Source organism: Salmo salar, chromosome 03 (genome assembly GCF_965601325.2).
Source record: "Salmo salar chromosome 03, fSalSal1, whole genome shotgun sequence".
In the NCBI taxonomy this organism is placed as follows: domain Eukaryota; kingdom Metazoa; phylum Chordata; class Actinopteri; order Salmoniformes; family Salmonidae; genus Salmo; species Salmo salar.
Genome location: NC_138293.1, coordinates 27651601 through 27668528, shown reverse-complemented (window position 1 = coordinate 27668528; position 16928 = coordinate 27651601). Strand labels below are relative to the sequence as shown.

Below are 16928 nucleotides of genomic sequence, written 5' to 3'. Positions count from 1 at the left end.
CAAGCTTCCCACAATACTTTGGGTGAATTTTGGCTCATTCCTCTTAACAGAGCTGGTGTAACTGAGTCAGGTTTGTAGGCCTCCTTGCTCGCACATGCTTTTTCAGTTCTGCCCACACATTTTCTATAGGCTTGAGGTCAGGGCTTTGTGATGGCCACTCCAATACCTTGACATTGTTGTCCTTAAGCCATCTTGCTGCAACTTTGGAAGTATGCTTGGGGTCATTGTCCGTTTGGAAGACCCATTTGCGATAACTTCCTGACTGATGTCTTGAGATGTTGCTTCAATATAGCCACATAATTTCCCCTTCCTCATGATGCCGTCTATTTTGTGAAGTGCACCAGTCCCTCCTGCAGCAAAGCACCCCCACAACATGATGCTGCCACCCCCGTGCTTCACGGTTGGGATGGTGTTCTTTGGCTTGCAAACCTCCCCCTTTTTCCTTCAAACATAACGAAAGTCATTATGGCCTAACAGTTCTATTTTTGTTTTACCAGACCAGAGGACATTTCTCCAAAAAGTACGATCTTTGTCCCCATGTGCAGTTGCAAACCGTAGTCTGGCTTTTTTTATGGCGGTTTTGGAGCAGTGGCTTCATCCTTGCTGAGCGGCCTTTCAGTTGATGTCGATATAGGACTCGTTTTACGGTAGTTCTAAATACTTTTGTATCTGTTTCCTCCAGCATCTTCACAAGGTACTTTGCTGTTGTTCTGGGATTGATTTGCACTTTTCGCACTAAAGTACGTTCATCTCTAGGAGACAGAACGTGTCTCCTTCCTGAGTGGTATGACAGCTGCGTGGTCCCATGGTGTTTATACTTGCATACTATTGTTTGTACAGATGAACGCGGTACCTTCAGGCATTTTGAAATTGCTCCCAAGGATAAACCAGACTTGTGGAGTTCTACAATTATTTTCCTGAGGTCTTGGCTGATTTCTTTTGATTTTCCCATGATGTCAAGCAAAGAGGCACTGTGTTTGAAGGTAGGCCTTGAAATTCATCCACAGGTACACCTCCAATTGACTCAAATGATGTCAATTAGCCTATCAGAAGCTTCGATAGCCATGACATCATTTTCTGGAATTTCCAAGCTGTTTAAAGGCACAGTCAACTTAGTGTATGTAAATTTCTGACCCACTGGAATTGTGATACAGTTGAACTAATCTGTCTGTAAACAATTGTTGGAAAAATGACTTGTGTCATGCACAAAGTAGATGTCCTAACCGACTTGCCAAAACTATAGTTTGTTAACAAGAACTTTGTGGAGTGGTTGTAAAACGAGTTTTAATGACTCCAACCTAAGTGTATGTAAACTTCCAACTTCAACTGTATATATTGTAGACTGTGGCATGGGAAAAGGGGGGATATGGTTGACATGCAAAGGGAAATGTAAGGGTTTGGTTAAGGTTAGGGTTAACCTGTCAATGGGATGCTGGTAAGAAAAGTCCCCTTAATCTCTACCCAGTGGCATATGTATGGTCCAATTTTAATTTTCTATTGAAAATCTACTGTTTTTGCAATGCAGATGAACGATGTACACACTGACACCCAGTGGTAAGACCTAGCGGCTGCCTGTTGCCATGTCCTATAGTTTCTAGGCTACAATCTCCTTCAAAAACTATAGCAGGTATTGTAACCTATTAATAGTGTATTTGAGATTTGTTTTAAATAATGACTTAGTCTTTGTCTTCTTCTGACGTTAGTCCAACACCCATCAATGTCCTGATTCATGTATAATGCTGCAGGATATTAGCAGTGCTCAGTAGATGTCCCTGTTCTCTTGAAATCAGTCAGCACATGAGTTTCATCTCTGTGCTGATAAAAGTCCTAGCTATTCATTTATGTTTGCCACCACCACAACTGGCCAGTTCAACATCATTATCTAACTGTTGAGATTCATATAATCATATATTAATAGTCAATGAACACTGATTCCACACCCTAAACTGAATTATTATGAGTGATTCTATTTCTATGGGTTTAACACTCTGATAGAGTTTACACACAGAAAACCTTATGTTATTTTTGATTAGCCTACCTAAAGATACCAATACTATAAGCAATACGGACATATCAAGCAGGGTTATAATTATAATCGATTTAACGTTGAAACCAATATAAAAGCAGATATCATTTATATTTTTGAATTACATAATGTCATGGCATTTTCGTCATTAACCCCCCCCCCCCCCCCCCCCCCAACCCCCAACCATTCTATCTATCTCTCTATCTCTCTGCTGTGAGAGAGGGAAGAGAGGAGATCATCAGAAAATAAACCAGGAGTGATTCTGGCAGCGGTAGTGGCGCTCTCTCTCTTCTTCCCACGTACCTCTTTAGCCGACCACCACAAATACACACAGGGACAATAATTAATCTCTGCTTGCAACCACAACACCACACCACACTATCTACCGGACTCTCGCTTCAGTGCTGCTACTTTTCGTTGAAATCCGCTCTGGATTAGCGAGGGACAGCACAATATCCGGGGGCTACCACGACTCGTTCTTCTCCCCTCATAATCTGAATGACGGGCGGACGGTTCGATTTTGACGATGGTGGCACATATTGCGGTGGCTGGGAGGATGGAAAAGCCCATGGGCATGGCGTCTGTACCGGGCCCAAGGGCCAAGGCGAATACTCCGGGTCCTGGAACAATGGTTTTGAGGTAGTGGGGGTGTACACCTGGCCCAGTGGAAACGTGTATCAGGGTTACTGGGCACAGGGGAAACGACACGGATTCGGTGTGGAATCGAAGGGAAGATGGATTTATCGTGGTGAATGGACTCATGGATTTAAAGGTCGATACGGGGTTCGGCAAAGTCTCCACACGCCTGCCAGATACGATGGGACATGGAGTAACGGTCTACAAGATGGATATGGAGTTGAAACGTATGGTGATGGAGGTAAGCGTGCCAGTAACCGTTTGTGGTTAGTAGGCTACATGTAAGGCAGTCTCACTTGTTACAGTGTAGCAGGGGGCACATGTTTCCACAAGTGTTTCGTTGTATATTTATAGTACAGTTGTAGTATAAGAGTTTACTATTTCCATTAATTGCAAAAGATTAGAGTAGAGAAGCCTGCCTTAACTATAGCCAGTGCCACACCACTGAACTCTATTGATATAGGACTGTACTGTTCAGTCAGCGCTGAGCTCTTCCATAACCTAACGTTGAAGGCATACTCCCATAGAGGTCATGGCTAAAAATAGAAATATCACTCAGACACACTTGACTTTACCCAGGACAGATCTATAGACAACTATTGATCTTTGTTCATTTGTTGCACTATGGAATTTAGTGTACAGTAGTTTCTATAGAAAGTCGTTTTAGAGTTGGTTGTTGTTTTCAAAGATTGTGTTGGAGGCGCAGGTGGTCATGAAGTTGTAATGTCAGGCAACCTGGTCTTAGAGCATTTCATATTATTCTGTACTTAAATCCGAGACACCCCATTTCGTATGATATGTTACGAATTACAATTTGTATTAAATGTTTTGATTTGCAAAACATACAATATGTTACGAATTTGCAAAATTCATTATTATGTTATAAATTTGCTAAATGTATACGTCATGAATTCAAGCTCGGTGGCTAACGTTAGCAAGCTGGCTAACTCTAGCTAGGCTAGGGGTTAGGGGTTAGGGTTAAGGTCAAGTTTAGGATTTAAGTTAAAGCGTTAGGGTTAGAGTAGGATTAGCTAAAAGGGTTAAGGTTATGGGAAGGATTAGCTACATGCTAAGTAGTTGCGAAGTAGCTAAAAAGTAGTAAATTGCTAATTAGCAAAGATTGTCCGTGATGAGATTTGAACTTGTTCACATTATACGGCCACCCATCCACCCCAAACAACCAATCACCTTACTAAGTAACCATACCAAACGTACATTATCATACTAATTTGATTGCGTTCTGGATTTACATTTACTATGTTAAGTCTAGTCTTTGAGACCAGGCTGTGCCAGGGCACACAAGCATAGACATACACACACACACTTGCATAAATTATATCTATTCCAGAGAGAAAAATCTACTTTTTGCTGAGTCATAGCATCGATTGATAGGGTTTTATATATTGATTACAGGTGAGAGCAATAATGGATTGTAGGAAAGTCAATAGACATTAGTAGATAATTAAACACACCACAATATCTTACTTCACGCAATGTGATAGTCAATAGATATGATGGCATAATACACAAATAACAACATAATAATTAGATTTTCAGAAGATAATGTGGACATTGACTGCAGTCTGAGGGCTGGAATTGCAGAAGATAAAGTGAGCATTGCCTGAGGGCCAGATCCAACAAAATCTGAGCAAACGGTATTAGCCGGTTCCCCCTGAGCAAGCATGGCTTCGAGTGCTTTCTTTTGTGCTTGGGGTCGTCTAGCACTCTCATATCACTCACTGGTTCAATTTATAAAGCAAAAAAAACACCGTTTGTGAATCTGACAATCTGAAGCAGTGAAAGGTTTGCCTGACGACTCAAACTGAATTATTTAGCTGCTCTATCCTTTGCTACATGCTGTACTTCATTGCGGAGAAAACTAACGTTTGTGGGCGTGGCGTAGCGTTTGGCAGGAGCAAAGAGTTAAGGTAGGCAGGCAAGTAAAAGGTACCCGAGTCATAATAGGATCAGTCAGTTTAGGAATCAGTGGGACAGTGTCACTCAACAAAATATAAATACTCGTCACTGACATGAAGCCTTTCAAAAGTGCCCTAATCTATCCTCCTAATGTGTTAAGATTGATTTTGTTCAGTAACTTAATTGTGTTTAGGCTGATTTATTTCACATAGTAAGACAGATGGAGTTATGTTTGGCTTGACCGACAAACTTCCCAATGTCTCATGTTACTTACCTCTTTAAAATAGCACATTCTTCTCTTTGGAAGCAATAATGATGGACAGAGTGGCATATCGAATTGAGTGCACACCAGAATGCAGTATGTATTTAGAAATGTAGACCCCCTGTAGCTGCTGAAATGGTGGGAAGGCTTGTGATGTGTGGTTTCTTGGCATTTTGCGCTTCCCCCTTCAAACACATATCTGAATGACAAAAACACAGTTGGAGTGTCAACTGACGTTGTGATGATGTAAGGTCAGTCAGTGTTACTGTGGGGTTCAACATTACTGTTAGAGTGTGGCAGGATTGTTTTCTTTTAGAATTAACTTCCACCTTTTCGTTGTTTGAAATGAGTGACTTTTGCCAAACAGCAGGCTTTCCAATGGATCTTGTGTGCAGGAAGCATAAGGAAAGCAAATTAACCCCTATGCCCTATGCACTTGTGGAGATCTGAGAGAATTTGAAAGGTGTAAGCATTATGATAATAGCTCTAACTTGCCCTCTGATGGGCTAGGTGGAAGTTTCACTATATTGCTTATACCAATCAAAGTGTATCAGATCTCCACAAGTGCATAGGGTATAGGGTCTAGTGGTTAATTTGGGATTAGGCCGTAGAATGAGTGGCCATAGCCTACAGTTCCCAGGCCCTCCTTCATGCCACAGCCTGTTTCAGGACAGGTTGTTACTGGGTGGGAGCTCATCTTTGAAAAGTAGGCTAACAGATTTGGACCACTGCACTTGTTGTAACCTCACTAGGCCCTATCTAATCATAGATAAGGATACTCCATAGTAATGCCTTCATCCTTGCCAGGGCCGGTTTCAGGCATAAGCGACATAAGCAGTCGCTTAGGGCCTCCGGCCGCTAGGGGGCCAACGACCACAAAAATTAAATGTCCCCCTTCATTTTGTTAGTCATTCTCACTCAATTATCATATTAACATACCATAACCCACTGGCAAAAACTGTTTGAATCAATATTATTTCCACATCATTTCAACCCCAAAAATCTATGTGATGATGTTGAATCAATGTGGAAAACTGTTTGTATTTGCAAAAAGTCATCAACATAAGGGCATTTCATATTTTTTTCACCCAAATTTTACCCTAAATCCAATGACATGGTGACATTTGTTGTTGATTACACATTGAATTCACATTAGTTGACAACTCAACAAATGTAAATAAAAACTAGACGTTGAACTGATGTCTATGCCCAGTGGGAAGTCATGTCAAATGTGTAAAATTGCATGAAATTAGCTTTAAAATGGCAAAATCGTAATTCCCAACCAAACCTCACTTAGGGCCCCCAAAAGGCCCTGATCCTTGCCAACTTTCCAAAACCTAAACAAACATTGGAGCACATGTCTTTACAATGAGAAGAGAAGGCCACTAACTTGAATTATGTACCAGTGGTAGCCTATGCTTTTCTAGTATGTCTACTGCCATAAAGACTGCCTGGTTTGGCATAACGCCAAGAGTATATGAATAGCAAATGATGAAGTGATAGTAAATCACGATAGAAACAAATACTGAAATGTGAATCTCGTCATGGACGTGGTATCTTGAATGTGGTTTGAAATACATACAGGTCTGTCTGACTGACAGCAGAATCACAGTACATGGGTGAGATTAGGTATTGTATATGATTTCAATCCATTCAATGAAAAGTTTCCAATATAATAAGGATATTAAGTACTTTTAAAGATGTTTCCACTTCAATTGCTTGGATTGACATTGGGCTAGTGTAAAGAGATTCCAATCAACTGTAATATTCAAATGTTGTACCCCAAATGGTTATTTTGTGATCATGACAAAAATGTGCGTTCAGGATTTTCTTAACCTTTGTATTCATTTTTGCAACTTCTTGTTGTCCTAACAGGTACGTACCAGGGGCAGTGGACAGGAGGAATGCGACACGGATATGGTGTGCGGCAAAGTGTACCTTACGGGATGGCTACGGTTATTCGCTCGCCTCTTCGGACCTCGCTGGCCTCGCTCCGCAGCGAACAGAGCAACGGCACCGTCCTCCATGCCAACCTCGACCTGTCAGACAGCCTTTCCGGCACCAGAGGAGGCTTTGTTCTCAACTTCCACAGCGAAGGCGAAGGTGAGAAGAAAAAGGGCCTGTTCCGTAGAGGATCCCTGTTCGGCAGCCTCAGAAACCTCCGAAAGTCTGACTCCAGGTCGTCCATATCAAGCAAACGCAGCTCTGCCCGCAGTGATGCCGCCAGCTCCATCAGCCGAATCAGCTCCAGCGATGCCAATTCCACCATCAGCTTTGGAGATGGAGTTGATGAGTACATGCCCCTGGAGGACCATGTAGACGCCACCACCACAGAGTCCTACATGGGGGAGTGGAAGAACGACAAGCGGAACGGCTTTGGTGTCAGCGAGCGCACCAACGGGATGAAGTATGAGGGAGAGTGGATGAACAACAAACGCCACGGCTACGGATGCACAATGTTCCCAGACGGCACCAAAGAAGAGGGGAAATATAAAAACAATGTGTTGGCGCGAGGCATCAAGAAACAGCTCATTCCTCTCAAAAACACCAAAACTAAACAGAAAGTGGATCGGGCTGTGGAAGGAGCCATACGGGCAGCAGCTATTGCCAAAACAAAAGTAGAAATAGCCACTTCAAGGTAATCATTTTCTCAATGTGCATGCTTGCGTCTGAAATGACACCCTATTTCCTATGCAGTGGACTACTTTTGACCAGAGCTTTAAGGGCCCTGTTCAAAAGTAGTGCACTATTTCCGGAATAGGGTGCCGTTTCGGACGCAGGCCATGTTGTGGTGTTGGTGTTGGTGGTGATGGTTCCTACTGCTGCGTGGGCTTCCAGGTCAGCTCTGCTGATTGGGTTAGGTTGAATGGCTGACAGGTTGGAATTCTCAACTAGGGTCAGGTTTTTATTGGTGTCACCTTATCCTACCTCTCTCCAACATTTTCCAACTTTCTCCAACGCTCTCTCCGTCTTTCACTTTCTCTCTCACACACACGCGCACGCACGCACGCACACACACACACACACACAGACAGTGAAACATGTTTTGCACATACATGTGACACACGTAACACATGTTACAGACTTAAAGTTCAGATGATGAACTTCAGCACATGGTCAATTCAGACAGTGGCCCAATGACACAATGGAACAATCTGATACACACTGTAGTGATCCAAATAGTGAGGATCAAATCAAGACAAATCATAGTACAACCATATTGCTCACATCATTGTGAGGGTGTGACCCTGCGACACATGCAATTGTGAATATTGGCAGGTGAGAGACTGTCAACAATTGCAAGAGTTCTATAAAGAATGAGGTTATTAATCAGTGTTCATAGTTGATTGAGGCGCATGCTCTCGTTTAAACATATTCAAGACATAAACCTCAGAGATAGCTCAGTCTTAAAAAAGATCTCTCAGACCAGAATACTGACTGTGTATTATAAGCATGGAAATCTGGCTCGTCTGAAATACATTTGATTGCGATCAGGTGGAACACCGAAACCATACACAGCTGCTTGTTGGACGAAGTCGAGCTCTTTGCTGGAAAACTACATAGAAAATATTTTTCTCCTCGTCTTAGGCCCACATTCTGTGCCTACTGCCTTTTCAAAAGCAAGGGGTGACAATGAGTAATTTGCCAGGGCATGGAATAGCAAGGAGAAAGCTGTTGAACTTTTGAAGTGGTAGTTCTCTTAGACACCCACATCAACTTGAGCCAGCCAAGTAATATCTCTGGTTCATGTTAGAACATGTGAGATAGCTAATATGAAGTACAAAGCCATGGTCTATGAAGTCCTTATGACATGGGTTGGACTTGGAATTATTCCAAATAAAGTTAAAGTTGAATCAGAAACAAAGACTCAGAGAGAAAGAAATTCCAACCATATTGTTAGTAGCCTATCACTTCTTTCAACGCTTCATTAAACAATAATATTCATTAAACTGCACTATTGTCCTTTGAATGCAATGCACGGACATATACTACCATGTGAAACACCCACCCCCTATCTGTTTACAGTATAAAAATAGTCCCTTCATTGCCGTATCATGCCCACCCATCCCCCTTTCCTTGTAATCTTCTTGGATGAGAATCCATCATTAGCATGTTCTTTATCCAGATTTTCTGGCATCTGTATACATTTTAATGAGGGCTCTCATATCTAGGCTCACCATCACAGGAACTCCTCCTGTCATGAAATAGAAATATGTCCCTGCAGCGGCAGAATGTCTAAAATGAATGTCTCTGCCTTTGAAGACCGTTATGCGGCTGAGTTGATAAGTGTGGTAAGAGCTTTGGAACGTGCGGACCGGGTTCGGCTTGCGTCACTCTTCCCGTCATCTGGGTGGAAGCCCAGGGGAGCGAATGAGAGAGGGAGGGGGAGAGAGAGAGGGAGGGAGAGACGAAAGGAGGGCAAGCAGTTCCCAGACCAGACCGGACGGCGTGTGCTAGCTCTGCTCTCCTCACATTTAAAGCCAGCAGTCTCTAGTGTGTCAGTCAGCACTGAGCTCTGACTAAATAAGGCAAGGCAGGACTTGGCTTATCAACACCTGACAGGAATACAGCGTAGCAGCAGCTGAGCTGATACTGTAGCCCCTCTCTGTCCCACCATCCACTATCATCTGGTGGATTACTCAGTCAGTCTATCTGGCTGGGAATAGGTGTTGGGTAGGTGGTTTATTGCTCATCTTCCCTCCGAGCTCTCCTAGACTTGCTAACGAGCTCCCAGTAAAGCTTCTTAAACTTGGTTCAAGTCGCCTTTTTCTACTGTGCCCTCGCTCACTCTCTTTTCTCCCCGAGCCATGTGATTTGGTGTAGCCTATGGCCCCAGGTTTGAATGCTTTATGGAAGCCTACTTGAATATAAGTACAACATGTTGTACTCCTCATTGTACGGTACTGTAGCTATGTAAGCCCATGGGCGGGTTAGTGCACGATGACTCAATCAAATATTTGTCAAATTCTCTCTATAACAGATTAATGGCATGATTCATTCAACAGCACATCTGCACTATATGCATATGGAGTTCACATGGTTCACAGTGATTCACTGACTGCGAAACTGTCAGATGTCTACATGAGACAAAGCCAATTGCACATAATAAAGACTTTCCTCAATACACAATGTAAGCTTCTGTAGTCATGTGCCCTCTAAAGTTGTTAAAATGCAACTGCATAGTCAGTAGTTGGGAAAAAAGAGAACGTCCACACTTCGATTAAGGTTGACAAAGCATACGTTTTATTCAATTGTAGACAAGGACCACATTTTTTGCCCTTGTCAGCTTAATTGGTTTCAAACACTCATTTTTATCCACCTTCATTTGAAAAGTTAAGACTTTCTCAAAGTTGTTGAAAGGATACATTCAGTTCAAGAGACACCATGTAAATCTTCCTGTACTCCTCTGTATTCAGAGGCCCTGAATGACACTCACACAGACAGTTGTAAAACCAACTACCTCTTATTGAACTGTTTATAAAGAAACACTATTGAATGAATCTTGTACCATTGAAATATTGTACATCTTGACAAGTATAAAGAAGTATATCATGGTATTCTGTATGTTAATGCATGTAAATTGTTTGTTTTGGAAACAATTTTACTTGAGCGAAAGGAAGTAAATGCAACACAAATATCTAACTTGAAAAAAAGTTTCATCAGAAATGACAAAAATGATGGTTGTGATGAATGACACAATGCCTTCTATTGAATATCACACAGTGGATATGCATTTTACTGCTAAGAACATGAGACTGCACGATAACCATACTATTTAATTATTTAATTCTCTACTTCTAATGTTATTTCATGTTGGAAAAACCTTTGGCTCCAACAGTATTTATTGGGAACACTGTAGCGCCACTGAGCTCTCCAGTCTCAACCGTATAAGACACTAAGGACAGTGTCTATCTGGAAGTGTCTATCTGTAGTGCTTATTTGCTCTCCTAGACCTGGCTTCAAGTAGTATTTGAAATATTTTGTATAATTTAACTGTGTCTGATTGGGCTTGTCTGGAGAAATAAAACCAATGGAACGGTCTCAAAAGTGCAAACTCTGTCGCTCTTGGACTCTCAAACAACATGCTCAAACATATGCTAAAAGTATTTAAAAGTAAACAAATTGTATTTGAACCCAGGTATGTACCCTTCCAAGTCTAACCAGCTCTAATTCTGCTTTGCCTTCATCCAGAACGGCTCACGCCAGGACTAAAGGTGATGCTGCTGACCAGGCCGGTCAGTCAGCCAGTCAGGACTCAGACATCGCCAGGGCAGTGGCCAGGGAACTGTCTCCCAACTTCCATCAGCCAGGTAAACCAACGTACCCAACCTGCCCAATCAGACCCCAGCATCTATTTATCTCACAGCCCCTTGTTATCGCCTTTGTCCAATGCCTTTTGTGTCTGGGTTGTGTGTTTTTCTTTATTTTCCGTCTGGGGCAGATGTATATGCAAATGTTCCAAATGTAAATGAAAATCTGTTTAGGGAGGAATATAATTAGCATAATTTACATTGGGGTCTTTTTCATCCTCAGAAAAATACAAGGTCAGTGTTTTTTGGGATAACAAGTGTCACATATTTATGAGTACAATATTTTATATTACAGTGAACATGTTTCTGTGGCATCGATGTACAGTCAGGTCCATAATTATTGTCACCCTTGAGCAAAAAAGACTGTAAAAAAGACTGTATTAAATAAATAATACAAATACTGAACTATGATGTACTGTATAAGAAAAAGGGAAACTTTATTATTTTATACTCATACAATTACTCAGAGAAAGAGATTGTGTTTCTAAAGTCATTTTTTAAAATCTACAAAAGATAGGGTTAACAATGATTGGCATGTCTGTTTTCAATACTCCAGCACCCTCCCCCTGCGAGGATAACAACACTGAGCCTTTCTCTAAATCTTAGATCTTAGACCATTTCTCCATACATAATCTTTCCAGATCCTTGATACCCACAAATCCACCACTGGTGTGTGTATGTCATCTGACCATAGCACCGCCTGGAGTTAAACTGCACGGCACTTGTATTGGAACTGGTGCAATGCTCAGATGACATTAAAATAGAGCTCTTTGGCCACACTTACCAGTGGTGTGTTTGGTGTTGAAAAACAGAAGCATATGCAGTAAAGTACCTTATACCTACGGTAAAATATGGTGGTAGATCTTTGATGTTATTGGGCTATTTTGCTGCCTCTGGTGTCGGGACCCATGTTAAGGTCAACGGGGTCATGAACTCTACCAAGTACAAGGAAATTTTAACCAAAAACCTGGTTGCCTCTGCCAGGAGGCTGAAACTTGGCCACAAGTGGTACTTCCAGCAAGACAATAACCCCAAGCACAAATCAAAATTGTTAACTGACCACAAAATCAACATTTTGCATCTCAGTCTCCGGACTTGAACCCCATTGAAACCCTGTGGTTTGAAATGAAGAGGGCAGTCCATAAGAGCAGATGAAGAATGTCAAGGATCTGGAAAGATTCTGTATGGAGGAATGGTCTAAGATCCCTTCCAATGTGTTCTCCAATCTCATAAAACATTTTAGAAAAAGGCTCAGTGTCGCTATCCTCACAAGGGGAAGGTATTGAAAACAGGGATGCCAATCATTTTGACCCCTATCTTTTAAAGATTTTTTAAATTACTTGTTAAACAAAATCTATTTCTCTGAGCAATTGTAAAATAAAATAATATAATTTCTAAATGTTCATATTCATCAAGGGTGCCAATCATTTTGGATCTGGCTGAATGTCTACGTTGTACGGCACAGCATATTCTTGTACAAATTAAAATTATTTTTTCAGCTTTTGTCAGCTTGCTTAGTTTTGTAAGAGGGTGGTTCTTCAGTGTGATCAGAGACTGTAGTGTTCGTGTTACGGTCTCATGCACGTTTAACTCCTGTATGCATGTAGGTCTGTGGTCTTATGTCATCGTTGGGCATTCCTCTTTTTACCACATGGTCTTGCTCAGGTCTGGACCATATAGGCTCTTTAAACCTTATACACTTGACCTGACGCCAGGATAGTGTATATCACCGACTATTAATAATCATGTTCCATAACCAGCCAGCTTGCAAGCTCACAGTTTACTATAGCATACTACAGTACTTACTATAGAATTCTGTAGTAAACTGTACTATACTGTTGAATACTATACTACACACTGTAGTATCCCTCGATCATGTGTAATATTTAGTATAGAATTTTGTAGTATACTGTAGAATACTATAGTAAATACTACAGTATTATTCCCCTCAGAAAAACTGTAGTAAATACTAAAGAAATATCAGCAAAAGCACTACACAGTTTTTTTTACTGTAGTAAATAGTACAGTATTTCCTTTGCATATACCCTGCCCTTTCCCCTCCCCCATATCCCAATTTGTGCCACCCATAAGTGAGAAACTTACATGCCAAGTATACACCACATGGTGTGTTCCCTATGGTTATAGAAAACTCTCCGTTCAGACTCTAGTCCTACCCACCTACAACATTTGCTCCTTTAGTATTTCTCCAGTAGGTTTCCTTCTATGTCAAAGATGATCAAACAAAAACACTTTAGTAAATACAGTAATGTCCCCCAAAACACTACAGTAAATACTAAAGTATACTACAGTCCACAAGAACACTACAGTAAATACAGTCCACAAAAACACAACAGTAAAAACTACAGTATATTACAGTCCGCAAAAACACTACAGAAATTACAATATTATATACTGCTATTTTTTTACTACAGTATTTATACTATAGTATTCTGTAAACACTACAGTGACTACTACAGTAAAGCCAGCAAAAAACACTACAGTGAATACTATAGCATTCCTACTATAGTATTTTTTCATGTGCGCTGTTCTCTTTTATTTAAATCATTTCTGATTACTGTTTGTTAATGCCATATAAATGTCTTATTAACAATGATTTATCTTTGTGATTTGATTGGCTTTTCACGAACAACTGCTGAGGTTGTAGAGATTTAGTAAGGGATCATAGCACTTTGATGCTATTAATAGTATAATAAATATTATGAACCATGATTCCATTTGATAACACTGCTTGCATCAGAAAGGTATCAACTTTGTTGGCTTGCAAACTCCACTTGTGTCAGCTGTGTGACAGTGTTGGCCTCATCAGTGGTCAGGAGAATGTCGAGAATCCTTCCAACCTTTAATAATAAACCAACTGGGGCAGCTTTGAAACGTCATTAACCTCTGCGGGATCGGTGTCCCCCCCGTGGGACGGTTGAGCTAACGTAGGCTAATGTGATTAGCACGAGGTTGTAAGTAACAAAAACATTTCCTAGGACATAGACATATCTGATATGGGCAGAAAGCTTAAATTGTTGTTAATGTAACTGCACTGTCCAATTTACTGTAGCTATTACAGTGAAAGAATACCATGCTATTGTTTGAGGAGAGTGCACAATCATGAACTTGACAATGTATTAATAAACTAATTAGGCACATTTGGACAGTCTTGATGCAACATTTTGAACAGATATGCAATGGTTCAATGGATCTGTACTTTGCACATACACTGCTGCCATCTAGTGGCCAAAATCTAAATTGCGCCTGGGCTGGAATAATACATTATGGCCTTTCCCTTGCATTTCAAAGATGATGATACAAACAAAACACAACAAAACGCATGTTTTTTTCTTTGTATTATCTTTTACCAGATCTAATGTGTTATATTCTCCTACATTAATTTAACATTTCCACAAACTCCAAAGTGTATCCTTTCAAATGGTATCAAGAATATGCATATCCTTGCTTCAGGCCCAGAGCTACAGACAGTTAGATTTGGGTATGTCATTCTAGGCGGAAATTGAATAAAAGGGTCAGATCCTTATTAAGGAACAAATACTCCATATGTTAAATCATGGACGCAGAAAAGGCATCCTCACCATGATATAACTCACAATGAATAAATGTGAATTTATGATTTACCAAAAGCAACACAAAATAATATTTAGGTGTATGTTTATAACCGAATCTGAAATTGGGATTCAGCCATAAGTGCTAGTTGAGGGGGGAAAAAACGAATTTGTGTTGATTGTGATATAAACACATGGCATTAATTCAAACATTGTGATATATTAGATCACTGTTTACATGGACTTAGTATAGCTAAAGACTGTATGATAATAATGTCCTTCCATTTTCTAGGCCCTGATTATATAAAGCAGAGGTTCAATGAACCTATTGAACCTATTGTCCAAGAGGAGAAGAAAGAAAAGTCCCCCTCAAGTAGCCCTCATTTCTACCGTAAAGGCACAACCCCAGACCACTCTCCCACTGCGACTCCACAGCCCTCTCCCCCACCAACACCCCCACCAGCGCCAGCCCCAGAGCCCAAGAAGAGCTTCTTCAGCAAGATCACCCCCAAGCCAGGGAAAGAGAACAAAACCCCTTCAGCAGAGAGCCAGGCCCCGGTCATCACAAAGGCAGTGTCTAAGACATCGTTGCAACAGGAAGTAAGACAAGAAGTGCCTCCTCAACCGAAAACTTTCAAGATGGCGGAGTCGGTCCCCGTCAGCCCTGGCAATGGACAGCTGCACACTGACACTGAGTACCACGGCTACTACATGAAGGCAGACGTGAAGATCCCCCCAGATGAACCTGAGGGAGTAGAGGAGGAGCATGTTACCCCGTCCACCTTCGCCCAGATGTCATTGCCCGCAAAACCTATGGCGCAATACAGGACACCCACCCCAAAACCTGGAGCGCCAAAGTCAGCAGCCAAAGGAAGCAAACCTGAGCTAACACTTAAGAAACAAGATTCGTATAAGCCAAAAAGCCTAGCAGAAACTAGGAAACAAGCCAGCTTGGAGATCACCACGGATTTCGTAGAGGAAGAGTCAGTAAGTAACTCATACTGTATGATGATGAAAATGGGAAAACTGAAGCAAAGAGAAAGAAAGGTGTCATTTCAGAACAACGTATGAAACATCAAAGGTAGTCTCATATTTTCTGTGATAATGCCTAGCTAACTTTCAAATGCTGTTATTGAAATGTTCTCCTGAAGCTTTGTCTTTCCTACTTCACAGGGTCCTAACTCAATACTGGTTGCCCTTGTAATGCTGTTGAATATTGGTCTAGCAATAATTTTTGTCCATTTTTTAACCTGACGGAATCTGGACTGAGGTAAGAGTCAGCTTAATAACATCTATTCAGATGTTATGAATTGTAGAGCATTGTGATACAGTAGTTTTTTTCCCATTACATTTTAAAGTGTAAATTGCAAGTTTTACATGATATATTATGATACAGATAAGCCTGAATGTGATTCAACATAACTATTAACCCTCTAACTGTTTTGACCCTTCAGTGAACTCATCAAAACTAGTGGCATAGGTCCCTAACTCTCTGCATTTGCGTCAACGGCCTTTAAAAATGGCGCCGGTCAAGCACAGGCAAAGGAGGACTGTAAATAGAGTAAAACATTGGAGAAAGATGAGACCAGGACCATTCGGCCCAGACGCTGCCCAGTTTCGCTGGCGATGATTTGTGACTCGCTTTGGTTCTGTGAAAGCTGAAGCAAGCAGTCGTTGGGAAAGCAACAAAAAAACAATCTGCTGATCCAAGCTGTTACCAATCAAGTGCGTTGCCACTTCATATTCCCTGACAGGGGGGATGTGGAGGGGGGTGGGTGGGGGGGATTTGTTCAGAGATGCACTTTTAGTTGACAGAAGCTAACAGCTGCCTTACTATTTTACCATCTGACGTTTTACTGGGGAGATGCAGTGCACAAGGCTGCCAGAGGAATGTGTTTCGGCAGACTTTGCTGCATTGGGAGTGCGTCTTGGTGTGTCTCAGTGTTCACTATACTATTCACTTGGTCAATAAGAAATCATACATGTTTCGAAGTGGCACTCACCAGTCTTATTCCATTCCCCACTGCTAAAGCCTTGTCTAACTTCTCATGTTAGGACATACTTGTGCATGGGGCTGTTTCAAGTGCATTTGTTTTATGTATTAGTTAGTAACTGTTAGGTTTTCATCATTTTTTTCCCTTTGTCTGTTTATCCTTAGTTATTACAAATTATTAAGATAAGATAGTATTTATTTAAGTCTAGTCCAT

At 41.2% G+C, this 16928-nt stretch overlaps 1 protein-coding gene across 1 annotated transcript; it reads left to right on the top strand.

Moving 5' to 3' along the window:
• The first annotated feature begins 2238 nt into the window (after window positions 1–2238).
• On the top strand, window positions 2239–16491 carry LOC106599321 (junctophilin-1). Its single transcript, XM_014190491.3, has 6 exons — window positions 2239–2903; window positions 6717–7479; window positions 11034–11152; window positions 15014–15708; window positions 15895–15991; window positions 16176–16491. Exons 1-5 carry the CDS (start codon window positions 2525–2527, stop codon window positions 15973–15975), a joined length of 2037 nt encoding a protein of 678 aa, XP_014045966.1. The 5' UTR covers window positions 2239–2524; the 3' UTR covers window positions 15976–15991; window positions 16176–16491.
• The last annotated feature ends 437 nt before the right edge of the window (window positions 16492–16928 follow it).

Excerpts from the sequence above, each read along its gene's own strand:
- LOC106599321 (XM_014190491.3), top strand. The coding sequence starts at position 2,525 with ATGACGGGCGGACGGTTCGATTTTGACGATGGTGGCACATATTGCGGT. Across the intron at positions 7,480-11,033 it reads GTAGAAATAGCCACTTCAAG|AACGGCTCACGCCAGGACTA; the intron begins GTAATCATTTTC and ends GCCTTCATCCAG. Across the intron at positions 15,709-15,894 it reads ATTTCGTAGAGGAAGAGTCA|GGTCCTAACTCAATACTGGT; the intron begins GTAAGTAACTCA and ends CCTACTTCACAG.